Here is a 17,198-nt window from a genome sequence, read left to right as displayed (position 1 = left end):
CCCTCCCCTCCCCGCCCCTCCCCTCCCCTCCCCTCCCCTCCCCTCCCCTCCCTCTCTTTTACTGGGGTGGGTGGGCAGGGTTTCACTTTTTCCGCCCTGACTGTCCTGGAACTGGATTCGCCTGCCTCTGCCTCCCAAAGACGTGCACTACCACTCCCGGCCGCTGGGGCTTTATACGTAGCAAGCCGAGCCTGACTTGTGTCGGGAACAGCGCTTGCGCAGACGGCGCCTGGCGCAGCAGCACCCCTCGAACTGGTCTTGTGAGGTGGTCACCCGACCGTCGGAGGACTCCGCGGAGCTTAAGGAGGAGTCAGTGTGCCTAGGCTCTCCAGGGCGTGGAAAATGGGGACGGGGCTATCGTGAACGATGGAACTCCGACCAGTGAGCGTGGAGATCGCATGGAGGCGGGGCCAGATTGCCGCGCGCCAGGCCGCAGTTGGCCAGACGGCTGCGGGGACGGGCTTGGCGCACAGCTCCGCCCACTGTGGGCCGCTTAGGGCACGGAGGGCGGCTCCCAGGTTGTGGCGGCGGCGTCGGCGGCTCCTCAGGTAAACGGATTGTTGAGGTTCATCTTTGGTGGCGGAGGCCAGGCGCTCTTTGGGGGAACTTGGACCAGGGAGTATAGGGTCTCCCCTTCTGCCAGCAGCACGGGAAGCTGTGTCAGGAGGCGTCTCCCCAAGGTCAGCGGGCCGGTGCCAGAAGGTCCTGGGAGCTCTCAGGTGTGCCCTATGGGCCCGGCTTCACGCGTCACACCTGGGAGAGACCTGGGAGCTTGCGATTCAATTCTTCCGCGTCTGACATCGGCACGTGGACCCCAGACCCTGTCCCTGTTTCTCTGGTGGGTCGCGTGGTCCGTATCCTAGCCCCTTCCGGGAACCCGATGGCTCAAGAGACCTTGGTCCTCTCCGGTGTCGGGGCTACGTGTCCACGTCTTTGAGCTCCACAGCTGGGCCACTTGCATTTCTGTCTCTTTCAGAAAACTGAGCCTTCATTCGGAGACTTGCAAAACCAGTGCGCACCGCAGCCACTAGTCTTTCTGTGTTCTCTTTTCGATTTAAGGAGGCGGTCTAGAGCAGGAAGGTGATTTGTCCAGAGTCACGAGGATAGCTGGCCCTAGAGAGAAGGCCACACAACTCAGCGGAGCTGTAGGGAGGATAGAACTCAAATAAGGTGAGAGCTAGATGGGATTGAGCCAGAGCCGGGGTTCAGGTTTTCCTGCCGTGTCAGGGCAGCTACCCAGAGCAGTACTCTGCACTACTCTGTACAGAGTGCAGGGCAGGTACTGGATGGAGCCATAAACTCAAGTCCAGTGAGTAAGCACAAAGAGAGGCTGGAGAGGGATAGAGGCTGGCATCTGGAGACCTGGGGGTGTGAGCTGAGCAGCTGCTGAGGCAGAGGCCAGCTTTGAGGAGCTAGTCTTGGCTGGAGGCAGGAGAAACACTTTGGAAGGGGATGGCGGTAGAAGTGGAGATAAAACGGATGAACAGCCCGTGGTCCTGATTTTTGACTCAGTTAATTAAATGGTCAAAATTCAGGAAGCAGGCACTAGGGCAGGGCAGGGGTAAAGATGATGGGTTATGTTGTAGCTGCTCTGTTGGATTTGAGTAGCCCTGGTCATCTGGACGGAGAACCCCCCTGCAGACACAGGCTTGATGGGACGTGAGAGCAGAGATCCTATGCAAATCACTGGGTTATGGAAAAGTTCATCGGTCCATGTGTTTGTGACTTGGTTGGCTGTGCAGTCTCTGCACCTGCAGGCCCAGGAGATGCCAGAAGTCTTTCCTTTTAGGCCTTGGGCTAAGACGTGTGGCCCAGAAGAGAAATTGGTCTCTGATGTCAAAGTAGAATGGCTGAGGATGAGCTGACTTTGTTGACTTGAAACTGCTTTCCAGGCAACTGTCTTATCTTGTCCTATCGCCCTCTCTCAGAGGTGACTGTTGAGGGGCACCAGAGGTGGAACCTGTAAGACCTGTGCATGTTCAGTAAAGTCGTCTGTGTGTGGGGTAGCAGATGTTAGGGCTCACAGAGGCCCAGGTGAAAAGCAGGGTTGCTGCTGCTGTCTGATCAGCAACGCCAGGCCGCCTGGTATTTTTTTATTGAGCCGAGTGGTTTTGAGTCAGACGTCCTTGTCTGTGTCAGGGCACACCGCTTGATTCACTTTGGGAAATAACACCAGGCAGGGTTCCTTTGGCTCTTGTAAGTACCTGGCCAGTTTTCTGAGAATATTGGCTGCTGAATGTCATGGGACACATGCTTTCTTCCCCGAGCCAGAGGTGAGGTCCCCTTGCTTCAGGGGCTGGCATGTAAACCCAGCGCCATAGTTCCATGTAGCTTATTTGAGAAAGCATATTCTTAGTGGACAGCGAGCAGTGCGCTCCGGACTGTATTACCATGGGACACCTTCTCAAGTTCTTGCTAGTGACTCTAGAACTTGACTCTTCTCTGGCCCAGTTCCTCCTAGGTAGGGCATTTGGAGACTACGTGTGCCTGGACCCACCCCATCCCTCCACCCTGCTTTGGAGCCCAGCAGGAAGTTACTAAATGTGCAGGTGCATAATGGTTCTCCATTCATATAAATAGGTGCTGTGAACTTGGTGTGTGCACCTGTTAAAAAGAGAAAGATAAGCCTTCTATATAGAAAAGGACTCCCACCAATCCTATCTATCCGTCATCTCTCATCCGTTTTGCTTTGCTTTTGCCTTTCAGATTTGCCCCAGCCTGACTCCAAATACCCACATACATAAATGTCTGTGTCCCAGTGTAAGAGCATCTGCGAATGATGGGAACTCCTCAGCCTCTGTCACTGGGACCAGCACCTAGCACCCAAGGCAGTCCTTGTCCTGTGTCAGATGTGCACAGAGCTTGCTGCTGCCTGGCTTCACTGATCCAGTGAGCGCATGCAAGGCTGGCTGGCTCTAGAGCCATGGTCTTAACTGTTCACTTTGCTACACTGTCTCTCAGCTTTGGAACAACAGCTGGACATACACTTTGTCCTATGGGGTGGTCAGCATGGTCTCTGCGTGTCTGTTGGCTCTCTTCTCTGGGGATTCCTGCCTGTCCCTTTTCTTGTTTGTTTTAGTAATGGACAAGCTCTTTTTCACATTAGTATTAGGTAGACTAGCATCTTGTTACATGCTATGATTTGTTGTGCTTTTTTCCAAAGCAAATATTTATATTTTTGTTTTTTTTGAAGCAGTCTATTATATAGCCCTGGCTGTCCTGAAACTCCTTATGTAGACTAGGCAGGCCTTGAACTCACCAAAATCCATCCACCTGCTTTTGCTTCCGAAGTACTGGGGCTAAAGGAATGCATCATAATTCTAATTACTTTTAAATATTAATACTTATTTATTAATTATTTACTAATATGCATATGTGTGTTACCAGAGTATATATATGTACACCATATATGTGCAGGGTTCTTGGGAGGTCAGGAGAGGCCATGGGATCTCTTAGAACTGGAGATATAAATGGTTATGAGCTGTCATGTGGGTTCTGGGACCTGAACTTGGGTCTTCTGCAATAGCAGTAAGTGTTTTTGACAGCTGAGCCATCTCTCCAGACCTAGTTAATATCCTTTAAAATGTCTATTCTAGTTTTTTTTTTCCAGTGCTCAGGTCTGAACTCAGGGCCTTTTGCATACTAGGCAAGTAATTACTTGCTACACCTGTGGCCCCTGATTATAGCCATCCTGAGAGGTTGAAGGCATAGCTTATTTCCTTTCACCCCCTCTCCCAATCAGAAGGACTTTTATTTGCTGAGGGCAAGAAGATGCAAACAACATACAAGCAAAGTTTATTTGGCATTTAATTGACTTTTCTTTCTCTGCATGTAAAATGAAAATTGGATTGACTCACCCTCCTTCCCTCTCCCTTCCCTCTTTCTCTTTTTTTTGCTCTGAGCTGGAGAATAAACCCAAGTTCATACACATGCTAGGCATGCCAGCCCTTATGTTGTGTCCCCAGCACTGGGAAGAGGATGTTGAGTCTTGTGCATCTTCTCAGGGTCCTGGTCCACTACAGAGTGCTTTGAAGCTGTGGGGCAGGTTCCTTAAGTGCTCTCTGTGAACTCATATCCTGGTGGAAGTGTTTGATTTGACCTCCTTGTTTCTCCTCCTGTGTACTGCATGGTAGCGCCCTGAGTCCTTCAGCTAGTGACAGGAAACTCCGAGAGTGCACTTTGCCTTCTTAGCATGGATCAGGTCCTTCGTCATTAGTGAATTCTGTTTTCTTGGAGACAGGGTCTTGCTACGTTGCCCAGATTGACTCTGTATCACTCTGTCCGGTTATTTCTTGTTCTTTTAACAGATGGTGTGGCTGGGAATGTAGCTTACAGGCAGCATTTGCCTGGTATGTGCAAGGTCCTAAGTGTGATCTTTAGTACCATAGGAGAAGGGAGAGAGGGAAGGAAGGGAGAGATGAGGGGAGAAGAGAATTAAGAAAGCGAGAATTAGTTCTCTGTTGCTCAAACTGGTCTTGAACTTATGAGTTCAAGAGATCCTTTTGCTTCAGCCTCCTGAATACTTTGGACCACAGGTATGTACTACCAAGCTTCACTTTGAACTTTAAATCTTTTAGATGAAGTGCTGTCTGGATTTTTTTTTTTTGTTTAAGGATTTATTTTTCTTTTATTTGTATGTCTTGTCTGTTGGTCTGGCTGTATGCATGTATGTGTGTAGTGTATGTGCACTAGGCATGTTTCTGGTGCCTGCAGAGGCCAGAAGAGAGCACCAGATCAGCTGGAACTAAGTTACAGGTGGTTGTGAGCCACCATATGAGAATAAACTCTGGTTCTCCACAAGACCAGACCAGTAAGTGCTCTTAACCACGGAGCCGTCTCTCCAACCACACTGTATACGTTTTGTGTGTCTATTTTAGATATTCTTTTCCAGCTCCAAAACTATATTTACCTGTGTTTTTTTTACAAGCTCTTTTATGGTGGTTTTATTTTTACACTTAACTCTCTTTTTCTTTTTCTTTTTTTCTTGAGGCAGAGTTTCTCTGTGTAACAGCTCTGGCAGTCCTGGAATTCACTCTGTAGTCTAGGATGGCCTCGAACTCACAGAGATCCGCCTGCCTCTGCCGTTAATCCCGAGTGCTGGGATTAAAGGTGTGTGCCATCACCACTCAGTTACACTTTTAAGGACTTTGAAGTAAGAGAAGACATGAGTCCTTTTTGATTCAAGTTCTGCTTTAGTCTTGAATACTTTTTGTTCTTTTTAAGATTTATTTTATTCTTACTAATGTGTATATGTATATATGTGTCTGTATGAAGGTACTTGTTTCAGGGATTCCTATGCAAGGGATTAGGTCATCTGGAGCTGGAGTTACATGTGGTTGTGAGCTACCGGATGGGATGCTGAGAGCTGAACTTGGGCTCTCTGGGAGAGCAGCAAGTGCTCTTAACCACTAAGCGCTGTCTGCTTTCCAGCCTTACTTTTTGTTCTTTACTAGTATTTTGCTTATTTTCCTTTATTTGTTGTTGTTACTCTTAACTCTTTTCCTTGCTGAGGATCAAGCTGGGGGTCTTGTGTATACCAGACACACACTTTACCCTTGAGCTATAGTTCTAAGTCTGTACCTTTTTGTGTATATTGTTGTTCTTGAAACAGTCACATACAGTGCGAATTGTCCTCAAACTTGCTGTGTAGCTGAGAGTGACCTCTTGAACCCTGTTTCTACCTCCCAGATGCTGAGATTGTAGTCCTATACCATCAGGCTTGGCCTCCTGTGCACTATATATAGTTCAAATTATGCATTGCACATTAAGAAAATGAGTTGTGCAAGAGGATTTCTGATCTATTACTGCAGGAAACAATTAAAATTTTTAGATTTATTTTCTTTTGTTTGCTTGAGTATTTTGCCTGCATACATATGTATGTACCATGTGGGTGCTGGGTGCCTGTGACGTTCAGAAAAAGGACATCAGATCTCCAGGAACTGGAGTTACTGGGTGCGCCACCATGTGGGTGCTGGGAATTGACTCTCTGTCCTCTGCAAGTGCACAAGTGACCTTAACTGCTGAGCCATGTCTCCAACCCCAGGAAACAGCCTTTGTTTGTGTTTAAACTTGTGTACACCAAGATAGAAATTAAAACTTTCACCAAGATAGAATTGAAACTTTGTCTCTGCTCATTGGAGAAGGCATACTGAACATTCATACATAGTGCTGATCCCGTGTGCTCTCTGTGATCAAAGGGCTGTGGGAATACCCAGGTCAGCTCAGGGATTCGTGAGTGTAGAGGTGTGACAGGGTGCTGGTTTGGACATAGTGGAACTTACCTCAGAACCAAAGCTACCAGCCCATTGCCTAGGCTGTGAGGTGGGCTCAGAAGCAACATTAGAAAATTAATATATTAGAGTTATACTTCTAGCTCTATTTGAGAAGTATCAGTAGTTTTGAGCAGTGTATCTCTTAGCAATGTATGATAGTTTTAGTGTGTATTCAAGCACATCTTTTGTTTTCCTCTTTAGAAAATGGTCTTTTCCAACCACTACTAGTATGTGGACTAGGGTGACACCTGTGTAATGCCTGTACATTCTGTGACCTCTTTAAGTGATCTGATTCTGCTCCCAACTGCAGATTCTGTAGGTTCTTTTGTATAAAATATATTACCTGTGAATACAATTTTGCTGCTGATTTCTTTCTTTCTTTTTTTGTTTCTTTCTGTTTTGGGGGGAGGGAGGTTTCTCTGTGTAACAGTCCTAGCTGCCCTGGAACTAGCTCTGTAGACCAGACTGGCCTTGAACTCACTCACAGAGATCTGCCTGCCTCTGCCTCCTGGCTTTTTTTTTTTTTTGAGACAGGGTCTGACTGTGTAGCCCTGGCTGGCCTGGAACTCCCTACGTAGACCAAGCTGGACCCAGATTCACAGAGAGCCACCTGCCTTTGCCCTTCCAGAGTGCACAGCCACACTCAGTTACTTCTTAATCTGAATGCTTTTTGTTTTTCTTTTTTTCTTTGTCTTGTACTATGCCACTTTCAATCTCCCCTTGTCAACATGTCCTTGAACAGAAGTGGTGCTATCTGAGCTCCTTCTTTTTTTTCCACCTTACACACACATGGACATGGTTTCTCACCAGTGATGTTGATGTTTATGCTAGGTTTTTTTTCTTCTTTTTTTCCCCTCCTTCCCAACTTCTTTCTCCTTTTCCTCCTCTGCTTTCCATCTTCTTCCACTTATTCCTCCTCCCTTCTGCCTCCTTCTCTTCCTCTTCCCCCTCCTCTTCCTCCTTTGCCTCTTCCTCCTCTTCCCTTCTTCCTCCTTTTCTTCTTCCCCCTCCTTCTGCTCTTCCTCTTCCCCATCCTTCTCTTCCTCTTTTCCCTCCTCCTCCTCCTCCTCCTCCTCCTCCTCCTCCTCCTCCTCCTCCTCCTCCTCCTCCTCCTCTCCTTCTTCTCCTTCTTCTTCTTCTTCTTCTATCTTTTCCCTCCTTCCTTCTCTTGCCCCTCTCTCCTGAATTCCCCTTCTTCTTGTCTTCCTCTTCTCCCATTCTTTTCCTCTTCCCCTCCTCCTCTTTTTCCTCCTCATTCTTCCTTCCCCTCTTCCCTTCTCCACCTTTCCTCTTCCCTCTTTCTCCTCCCTTCCTCCTCCTCCCTTCCTCTTCCTCCCTTCCTCCTCTTCCACCTCCTCTTCCTCCTCCTCTTCCCCTTCCTTCTTCTCTTCCTCTTCCCCCTCCTCCTCTTCTTTCCCTTCCTTCTCCTCTTTCTTCTCTTCCCCCTTCATTTCCTCCTACTTTTCCTCCTCTCCTTTGACACAGGGTCTTATTAGTAGCCTGATGTTAGTAGCTTTGGTGTTAGCAGCTCTGGCCAATTTGAATTTACTATTCTATTTTCTGTTGTCGTGATAAAGCATCATGACTAAGACAAATAAGAAAGCATTTGTTTGAGCCTATGGTTCCAGAGTGTTAGAATTAATGATGGTAAAGCTGAGGCAGCAGGTAGCAGAGCTAAGAAACTGAGGGCTCCCATCCTGAACTGTAAGCAGGAAGCAGAGAGAAAACTGGGATTGGCTTGGCTGCCTTGGGCATTGCCTTCGCTTCCAGTATAGTCACTGTTGTTCATCTCGCTTCCTCTTGGCTTCCTCTTGCTGCTTTCTTTCCAATAACTCTAGGTAATAGAGTCACACTTCTCTAGTGTCTTGTAATGTTTGAATTCTTCATGATGTGTTTGTTACATTATGCTGTGTGAGGACCAGCAGCTTCAGGTCCTGGAAGGGACACTGGTTCTGAGGGTTCAGGTGTTCACATTCCTTAAGAGATTGAGGCATCACCTATATATCAGACTTCTCATCTTGGCCTTGAGCAGCAACTGTAACCACATCTGTCACTCCAGCTCATCCAGCTTGATGCAGACATGCTGGCTAACGAAGGGCAGCTCTCTGCTCAGCTTGTTTTGCTATGGATGTGTGCGGTGTTGGGAACCTGCAGCTTCTGCTGGAAGTGCTGGTCTGTCTCTAGATTGTTGATGACATCCTGGAAGTACTGATGGTAGTACAGACCTTGTCTAGGCTCTCAGTGGCAGGGCTGTCCTAATGGGGTGACCTGTGCTTCAGGAACACAGCTAGAATGGTAACCGGCATCAGAAGTGGTGGTAGGAAGAGAAATAGGGCTCTGTGGGGCACAGAGAAGGTGTGGGGCTATTTTCCCCTTACACAGAAGGCTTCCCCTCCTTTTTTGAGAACAGTCTCATGTAGTCTAGACTAGCCTTGAATTTACTGTGTAGCTAAGGATGACTCAGCTCCTGGTCCTCCTGCTTTATTTACCAAGTGCTGGGATTATATTGTTTCCTGTTGTTGTTTTTTTTTTTTGTCAGGATACAATCTCATAGACCAGACTGACTTGAGTCTCAATATATGGTCTGTGCTGGTTCTAGACTTAAACTCTTGATTTCTGGGTCTAACTCCTGCCTAGCTGGGTGTGCACCACACCTGGCTTATGATCAGACCCAGGGTTTGTGCATGTCAGGCAAGAACTCTACCAACTGAACTACATCCTCAAAATTTCCCATCTTTTTACTTTTGACCTCTTTTTCTCAGAACAGTTATTTCCTGTAGTTTCTTGACTATATGAAATGAAGTTATAATAACTGAATGCCCTTGGCTACTAATTCTTTTCTTTGTATTATCTCCAGGTCGGGTTGTGCTGACTGCGTCATTTTCTTTCTTTTTAATTATTTATCTTTGTTCTATATGTATTGGTGTTTTGCCTGCATACATGTCTGTGTGATGATGGCAGATCTCCTGGAACTGGAGTTACAGACAGCTGTGAGCTGCTATGTGGGTGCTGGGAATTGAACTCAAGTCCTCTGGAAGAACAGCCAGTGTTCTTAACCACTGAGCCATTTCTCCAGTCCCAACTGCGTCATTTTCACTATCAGATTTGTTTGTTATTGCCAGAGTGACTACATAGCTTTTGCTGGGTCTCAAACACAGAGATTTGCCTGCTTCTGCTTCCTGAGTATTGGCATTACAGGGTGTGCCATCATGCCTGGTCATGAGCTGTGCTTTGTTTTCCTGATAATATTTGATTGTGTGCCTTTATCATTTCACCTTGTTGGCTCTGGATATTTTTGCATTCCTATTTTCAGCCTTAAGCATTGTAGCAGGTTACTTGGACAGTTTGATTCTTTCAGTTTTTCACCTGCTTAGGTGAGACCAGAGCAGAGTTTTAGGCAGGACTAACTCATTTATTGTTATTGGGGTGTGAGTGTGTATGATGCGTGTGTATGAGAACCGGCATGTGAATGTTACTGTGTGCTTGTGGAGGTCAGAGGACAGTTCTGGGGAGCTGATTCTCTATTCCAGCACGGGTTCTGGCTATTGAACTTAGGTTACCAGACTTGTATAGCAAGTGCCTTTATCTTTTGAACCATCTTGCTAGCCCAAGACTAACTTACTACTGGGGCAAGATGCTTGTGAGAACTCTACTCTGTGTCTCTGAGTTACGATGCTTCCCACTCTAGCCTTAAGCAGACACCTCTCCTGCCCTCTGTATGCTTCACATGTCTCTGCTTTCCCTTTTGGATGGGCATCTTTTTCCCTGGACTTGGGTAGTTTCTTGTACATGTATCACCTGGATTAGATTTCTCTTTCTTTCTTTTTAAAATTATTTTTAACTATGTGTATGTCTGTGTATGGGTGTGTGCACATAAGAGCCTGAGGAGGCCAGAGGTGACCTGCCCCACTGTGGGAACCAAACTCTTTTTTTTTATTTTTTTGTTTGTTTGTTTGTTTTTTGAGACAGGGTTTCTCTGTGGTTTTGGAGCCTGTCCTGGAACTAGCTCTTGTAGACCAGGCTGGTCTCGAACTCACAGAGATCTGCCTGCCCAGTGCTGGGATTAAAGGCGTGCGCCACCACCGCCCGGCGGGAATGCGGAGCCATCTCTCCTATCATTGGGTTAGTTTTCTGATGCTGCAGTAAGACAGATTTATTGTGATAAAGTCTGTTGTGATGTAAGTCCAGGAGTAGGGGCTGTACTCCCACTAGGGGCTCTGGAGATCATCCCTTTTCTGTTTTCAGGGCTTTGGCAGAATTGGGCACTTTGCGTCATCTACAAGACCAACATCCCCACTCGCTCATTAGTTCTGTTTTGGTTTTGTCACCTTGATACAAGTTAGAGTCATCTGGGAAGAGAGGACCTCAATCGAGAAATTCCCCTACCAGATTGGTCTGTGGGCAAGGTTGTGGGTATTTTTTTTTTCTTTTAGTAATGATTGATGTGGAAGGGCCCAGTTTGAGCTGTACCGTCTCTGAGTATGTGGTCCTGGAAAGCAGCTGAGCCGGTCAGTAAGCAGCGTTTCTCCACGGCTTCTGCTTTAGTTCCTGCCTTGAGTTCCTGTCTTCACCTCCCTCGGCGATGGACTGTGATCAGGAAGTATAAGCTGAATAGACCTTTTCATGTTTTTATCATAGCAATGATAGAATAAAACAACCCATTTTCTTCTGACTAAGCTCAGGCCATCCTACTCCTTGTCTGAGTTGTTTCCTGCTGAGCTCATCTGGGCTAGGGGCAGATGGCCTGTGGTGGTTATTGATTTTTGTTTGCTATTGTTTGAATAAGGGGCTACTGCTGTGCATGTGTGTGTGTGCTCACGCTCCTTGAGGGGATAGCTTTGCCTTTCCTACTGGATGGTGGAGATTTGCACTTGTAGCTTTTCATAGGGAGGAGCATCTATTCCTGAGGCCTGTACCCTGTAGGCTCAGCACAGACTGGGAAGGGGGAGCTTGAGTGTCCACATCAGTTAAGCCCCTACCTTCCTCACACTCTGCCTGATAACGGATGCCGTTTAACCATCTTGTGGTTTGGGGTCATCTGCCTTTTCCTTTCTGGGGCTCAGATGGAACCTGTGTGGTCATTTCCTGTTTATTTGTTCTTTTCAGATGATTTCCGTGAAGAAGGTAGCAATGCTGTACTGATGCTGCCGTCATCAGGGCAAAGCCCTCCGCCGGCCTTCCATCCTCCCTGGTGCCTGGGAGTTTCTGGTCTGTTCATTTTATTTTGTTTTTACCCCTCAGACCTTAAATTTAATTTTCACTTCTGTGTATGCATTTAGGTATATTTTATTTTCATTTGTGTGCAAATGCCCTGACTCCAGAGCATCTGATTCCCTGGAGCCTGAGTTCCAGGCAGCTGTGAGCCCCCTATCATGGGTGCTTGGAACCACACTCTGAGTCCTCTGAAAGCAGCAAGCTCTCAACTCTTAGACCATCTTTCCAGCCTCTTAGTTTACTTACATACTTTTTATTTTTTTTAACATTTTTAAATTTTAGCTGAACATTGGTGGCTCTCTCCTTTAATACCAGCACTTGGGAGGCAGAGGCAGGCGGATCTCTGTGAGTTCAAGGCCAGCCTGGTCTACAGAGTGAGTACCAGGACAGTCAGGGCTACAGAGAGAAACTCTGTCTTGAAAAACCAAACCAAAACAAAACAAAAATTTAATTTTATTCTTTGTATGTATGGGTGGTTGTCTGCATATATGTCTGGATGCCACATGTGTGCCTGGTGACCACAGAAGCTAGAAGAGGGTATCGAATCCTCTGGAACTGGAATTACCATTGAGAGCCACCATAAGGGTGCTAGGAACTGAACCCAGGTCCTCTGGAAGAATAGCCAGAATTCTTAACCTCTGAACTGTCTCTCCAGTGCTCTTTTACTTTTTACAAATACACTTTTGAGGGCCGAAGAAGCGGTTCAGAGGTTAAGAATTGAGTTAACTGCTCTTCCAGAGGTCCTGAGTTCAATTCCCAGCAACCACATGGGGGCTTACAACCATCTGTAGTGAGATCTGGTGCCCTCTTCTGGCCTGCAGGCAGAACACTGTGTACATAATAAATAAATCGTAAAAAAACCATAAACAAGCCAGGTGGAGTAGCAAAGAAAAGAAAAAGAAAAAGAAAATACACTTTTGGGAGCCAGGCAGTAGTGGTGACAGCCAGGGCTACACAGAGAAACCCTGTCTTGAGAAACAAAACAAATGCTTTGGGGCTGGTTGTGGTGGCATACACCTGTGATTCTTGCACTTGCAGAGGGACAGTTATTGCAAATACAAGGCTAGCCTGTTGTACATGGTGAACTGGACTCTGTAGATCTTTATGGAGAGACTCAGAATAGCCAACCTCCACTTAAATCACATACATGTTTTCTGTCATTTCACTGGGGGAGAGTGAATACATGAGATCCATTTGTTTTGTTTCTTTAACATTTAATTTAATTAATTAATTAACTAATTTTTGAGAGAGGGTTTCTCTGTGTAGCCCTGGCTGTCCTGGAACTTGTTTTGTAGACCAGGCTGACCTTGAACTCACAGAGTTCCACCTGCCTCTGCCTCCCAAGTGCTAGGATTAAAGGAGCATACCACCACTGCCCAGTTAGGATTTTTTCTTAAATATTTTATTTTTCTTTATTTTGTGGGTATGTGTTCTGCCTGAATGTATGTAAGGACATTATCTTCGTGCCTGGGCTGTGGAGGCCAGAGAGGTTTATTGAATCCCTTGGAACTGATGTTATGATAGCTACCATTTGGGTGCCTGGAACTAAACCTGGGTTCTCCGCAAGAGCAGTGAGTGCTCTTAAGCACTGTACCATCTCTTCAGTCCCTTGTTATTTTATTTCCTTTTAAAGATTATTATGTTGTTCTGCCTACATGTATTCTTTGCACGCCAGAAGAGGACACCAGATCTCATTCTGGGTGGTTGTGGAGCCACCATATGGTTGCTAGGAATTGAACTCAGAACCTCCAGAAAAGCAGCCAGTACTCTTAACCTCTGAGCCATTTCTCCAGCTCCCTGTTATTTTATTTTTATTTATGTGCATATGGCTCTGATTCAGCCACATGTTTGCAGGTGTTCTTAGAGGCCAGAAGAGGGCGTCAGATACCCTGGAGCTGGTGTTCACAGGTAGTTGTAAGCTAGGCTTGGGTCCTCTGCAAGAGCAGCAAGGGTTTTTAACTGCTGAGGCATCTCTCCAGTTCCCAGTATCTTCTTTAAAAATTATTTTTAGTATTTGTTAAGTGTGTGTGTGCATGTGTGTACATCAGAGGAAAATCTGCAGGAGTTGCTCTTCTCCCTCCACCATGTAGGTTCTAAGGATTGAGCCCAGGTTATTAGGCTTTGTAGCAAGCACTTTTTTTTACCATGGAGTCATCTTGTTGACCTATTAAACCTACTTTCTTGAACTAAAATTTTCACTTTTATTTATTTAGTTAGGTTTTTTGTTTTGTTTTTGCTTTTTTGAGACAGGGTTTCTCTGTAGATTTGGAGCCTGTCCTGGAAGTCACTCAGTAGACCAGGCTGGCCTTGAACTCAAAAGAGATTCACCTGCCTCTGCCTCCCCAGTACTGGGATTAAAGGTGTGCGTCACCACTACCACCTGACTTTCACTTGCTTTTTAATTCTAATTCCTTTTTCTCCCAAGATTGATGTAGTTTTTCACTTTGCCTTTTGCCTTAGGTACATGGCTCTGATCAGGAGGCCATGATATCCTTTCTCTTTCCCTGGAGTAGGTCAGGAAGGACTGAAGGGTGGGAGGTGACTGGAGTAAAGGCATGGAGGATCACCTGGGATGAAGGGTCTGGCACCTGAATGTACCTGGCTGTGCTGAGGGTGGGCATGTCTCCTGTCTTCTAGGTTCTTAGACTATATCTTAGCATGAGATCACATAGTGGAGAGGCACAAGCACTTGGTTATTTGAGGGACTTTACTCTTTGTGACTGCATGCAGCTGAGCTCACACAGTATGGGAGAGCTCTGGTGCCCACTGCTCCCCTTAGGGTGGAGAGGGAGTTACTTTAATTGGGAGAGTGGCCATGTTTGCTGGTACTGTGAAGATAGCACCATATACCAACCCTGGATACACCATGGGCTACTGTCCTGTTGGAGGGGGCTGGAAGCTCAGGAATGTAGGAGAGCCGGGGATTCCTGAGGCTCATGAACTTTCTTCCTTTCCTGAGTGGATCAGCCAGCTAGATAGATATCTTCCCTAGTCCCTAGGACAAATTCATTTAAATTGTGTGTCTTATGCATGAATAGCAGCTAATCCTGGGCTTATGTGTGGTAGAGATAATGATAAAATTCCACGTCCCATTTTTCTAGGTTGGGAAGGAAGCTATCCGTGTTTACACTGGACAGGTGGAAGCCAAGACCACAGAAATGACCAGGCCCTATGTAAAAAGTGAGTACATGTCGGGGGTACCCCCTGTCCCCTGCCCTCCCTGTTAGATCATCTGAGATGTTGGGATGAGAGAGGGTGGTGCCTACATTTTTGCTGTCCCTGGAGGCCAGATTCTATGTGTACATGATGGTGTAAGGGTGTGACTGCTCCCATCAAACTTATAACTGGAGAACAGGTATTTAGATGTGCTTTAGAAGGGCCAGGCATGGCTTATCAGGTTGAACCTGGCCTTAGATGCAATCAGATCCTATTAATTAGATCAGCCTGTTTATTCAACTGTTGAATTTTTTCAATTGCAGGTCCCTCTAGCTACCCTCTTGCGATAGTGTGGTGTAGGCATGGTTTCTGGGATGCAAAGGCTCAGTCTGGAGGGTCTTGTTGGGTGTGGGACAATATCTCTGGTTTGCCTCTCTTGCCAATATTGCAGAGAGCTACTCTGATTTGTGGATTCCTTGATTTATATCTTGCCTTGGTAGGCTAAGCCCTATGGGGCAGATGCTGTTCATTACCAGTGTCCACACTCTTACCCAATGCCACCCTCCTATATGTAGGAGTTGTGTGTGTAAAGTCCAGTCTGTTCTGTGTCCCAGAACTCAAGGAACTTTCTTGATGTGTCTGTGTCTGTGGATCCTTTGTGGAGCACTAGAGTGAGTAGAAGTCCAGGCCTTATCAGAGCTGGAGCAGCCTTGGGAGTACTACTAAGACAGTGACCTCTGACTCAGGCTAAACCTGAGTTTTCCATACCCATAACTTCTCAGTGATAACCAGTCTGAGTCTGAGCTCTGTCATTTGGCCCAGCAGACTGCACACTCAGTATTCGTGATCCCACAGCAGCATGGAGTACAGTCGGGGACCATCAGGGAAGGTGGTTGGAACAGAAGAAAGGCGTGGTTTTTATGAGAGATAACAGCTTCAGGTCAGCAATGGCTGTATACAAGTGGCTGTGCCTATTTGCTCTGAGGCACTGGGCTTGTACTTGCCATCTCCTATGCTAAGTTTATGATCCAAGAAGCTGGTAGGTGTCAGTCATAGGAAGGCAGCCATGGTGTCTTGGGGCCTAAGCACACTGGGTTTTGTTCCTGTAGAGCTGTCCTTCACCCTCCTGGACTCCATCACCGACAAGGATCCTGTGGTGCAGGAGCAGGTCTGCAGCGCTCTCTGCTCCCTTGGAGAGTCGCAGCCAGGCGAGACACTCTGTGCCTGTGAGGAATACCTGCGGCAGCATGACAAGGTACCTCTCCCTTTGGTGGTGAGGTCATCAGGGAGCATCTTCATCTCTCGGGTTGGGTGACGAGTCAGTCTGTCAGAAGAAAGTGCCCTGTATATTCCCAGAGTTTAAAGATGATGATGGCCGGGTCTCCTCCATGTGGAGAATGGCTGTGTCCTATGACTGGTGGTTCTATTATGAGGGGACTGGGTTGTCACTTCAGTGGACAGCATTCATGAGCAGAGGCTGTTGGCTGTTCCCGTTAGCACATTGATTGGAGATAGGGTGTCTCCCTTGCTGAGAGAGTGCAGGTTGTTTCCAAGTCTTATCGGCTGAGTGTCTAGGGCTCTTGAGAGTCCAGGCTCTGTGCTCGCCTGGGGGAGCTGCTCCAGGTTTGTAGGCTGCCAGTCCACTCTCCATCCCCTTCCAGAGAGCTGTTCTAAGGAAAGAATGGGACCTCTGCTACCCCAGAACATCCCAGTCTGTGGGCAAGCATGGCCCGTGTAGCAGAGCAAGAAACTTGGGATTTTTTTCTGATGTTGTGTGATGTCAAATTGTTAGCCCCAGATTGCTCTTTTCTCATGAGCTTTCTTGTTTTGCTTTGAAATGGGGTCTAGCTCTATAGTACACACTGGCCTTCAACTTGTGACCCTTGTTTCTTAGTCTCGAGAGTGGTGGGGTTACAGACATGTGCCACCACAGCTGGCTCTTTAATATTATTTTGTTTTGGTTGGTTGGTTGGTTTGTACTTGTCTTCTTTTTCTTTTCTTTTTCCTCTAAGGCAGGAGTTCTCTATGTAGCCCTGGCTGTGTTGGAACTCACTCTGTAGACCAGGCTGGCCTTGAACTCACAGACATCTGCCTGCCTCTGCCTCCTGAATGCTGGGATTAAAGGCATATTCCACTACCACTGACCTCTCATTAAAAAAAAAAGTTTATTTTTATTTTCTGTGGGTGTCAGAGGATGCCTGTGGAGGCCGGAAGAGGATGCTGGATCCCTAGAGTTGCGAGTAGTTGTGAGCCACCTAATTTGGGAACTGGGAACTAAACTTGGGTCCTCTGGAGGAACAGCAGGTGCTCTTACCTGTTGTGCCATCTCTCCAACACATGGCCTTCTATCTTCATGTGGGTTCTGGAGATTGGGCTTGTGTTGTCAAGCTTGGATAGCAAGTAGCTTTTTGCTGAGCCATGTCTTCCAGCTCCATGGACATGGGTCATATTATGTTGCCTAAACTAATAGACTAACCTCCCTATCCAGTCTTCCTTTCTTTATTTTGAGACAGGGTCTCTCTCTGTCCTGGAACTTACTGTGTAGACCAGGCTGAC

The 17,198-nt window shown here is 46.7% G+C and overlaps 1 protein-coding gene across 5 annotated transcripts in view; it reads left to right on the top strand.

Annotated features, from left to right (window-relative positions):
• Positions 1-407: 407 nt before the first annotated feature.
• Mroh1 (maestro heat like repeat family member 1) overlaps positions 408-17,198 on the top strand; it is a 69,690-nt gene continuing 52,899 nt past the window's right edge. For 2 of the 5 annotated variants that reach the window (XM_050144896.1, XM_050144893.1), the window contains exons 1-4: positions 412-548; positions 11,379-11,480; positions 14,588-14,666; positions 15,752-15,897. In XM_050144896.1, the coding sequence (XP_050000853.1) occupies positions 14,645-14,666; positions 15,752-15,897 (168 nt within the window). In that variant the 5' untranslated portion in view covers positions 412-548; positions 11,379-11,480; positions 14,588-14,644. Of the gene's footprint in view, positions 549-10,705; positions 10,873-11,378; positions 11,481-14,587; positions 14,667-15,751; positions 15,898-17,198 lie in introns of those variants that run through there. The other 3 variants (XM_050144894.1, XM_050144897.1, XM_050144895.1) reach the window with 3 other exon arrangements.

Source organism: Alexandromys fortis, unplaced genomic scaffold (genome assembly GCF_014885135.2).
Source record: "Alexandromys fortis isolate MF-2015 unplaced genomic scaffold, M_Fortis_MF-2015_v1.1 scaffold_2_1_26212458, whole genome shotgun sequence".
Taxonomy (NCBI): Eukaryota; Metazoa; Chordata; class Mammalia; order Rodentia; family Cricetidae; genus Alexandromys; species Alexandromys fortis.
The sequence above is the reverse complement of the archived record's forward strand: the minus strand, read 5'-3'. Positions and strand labels throughout refer to the sequence as shown.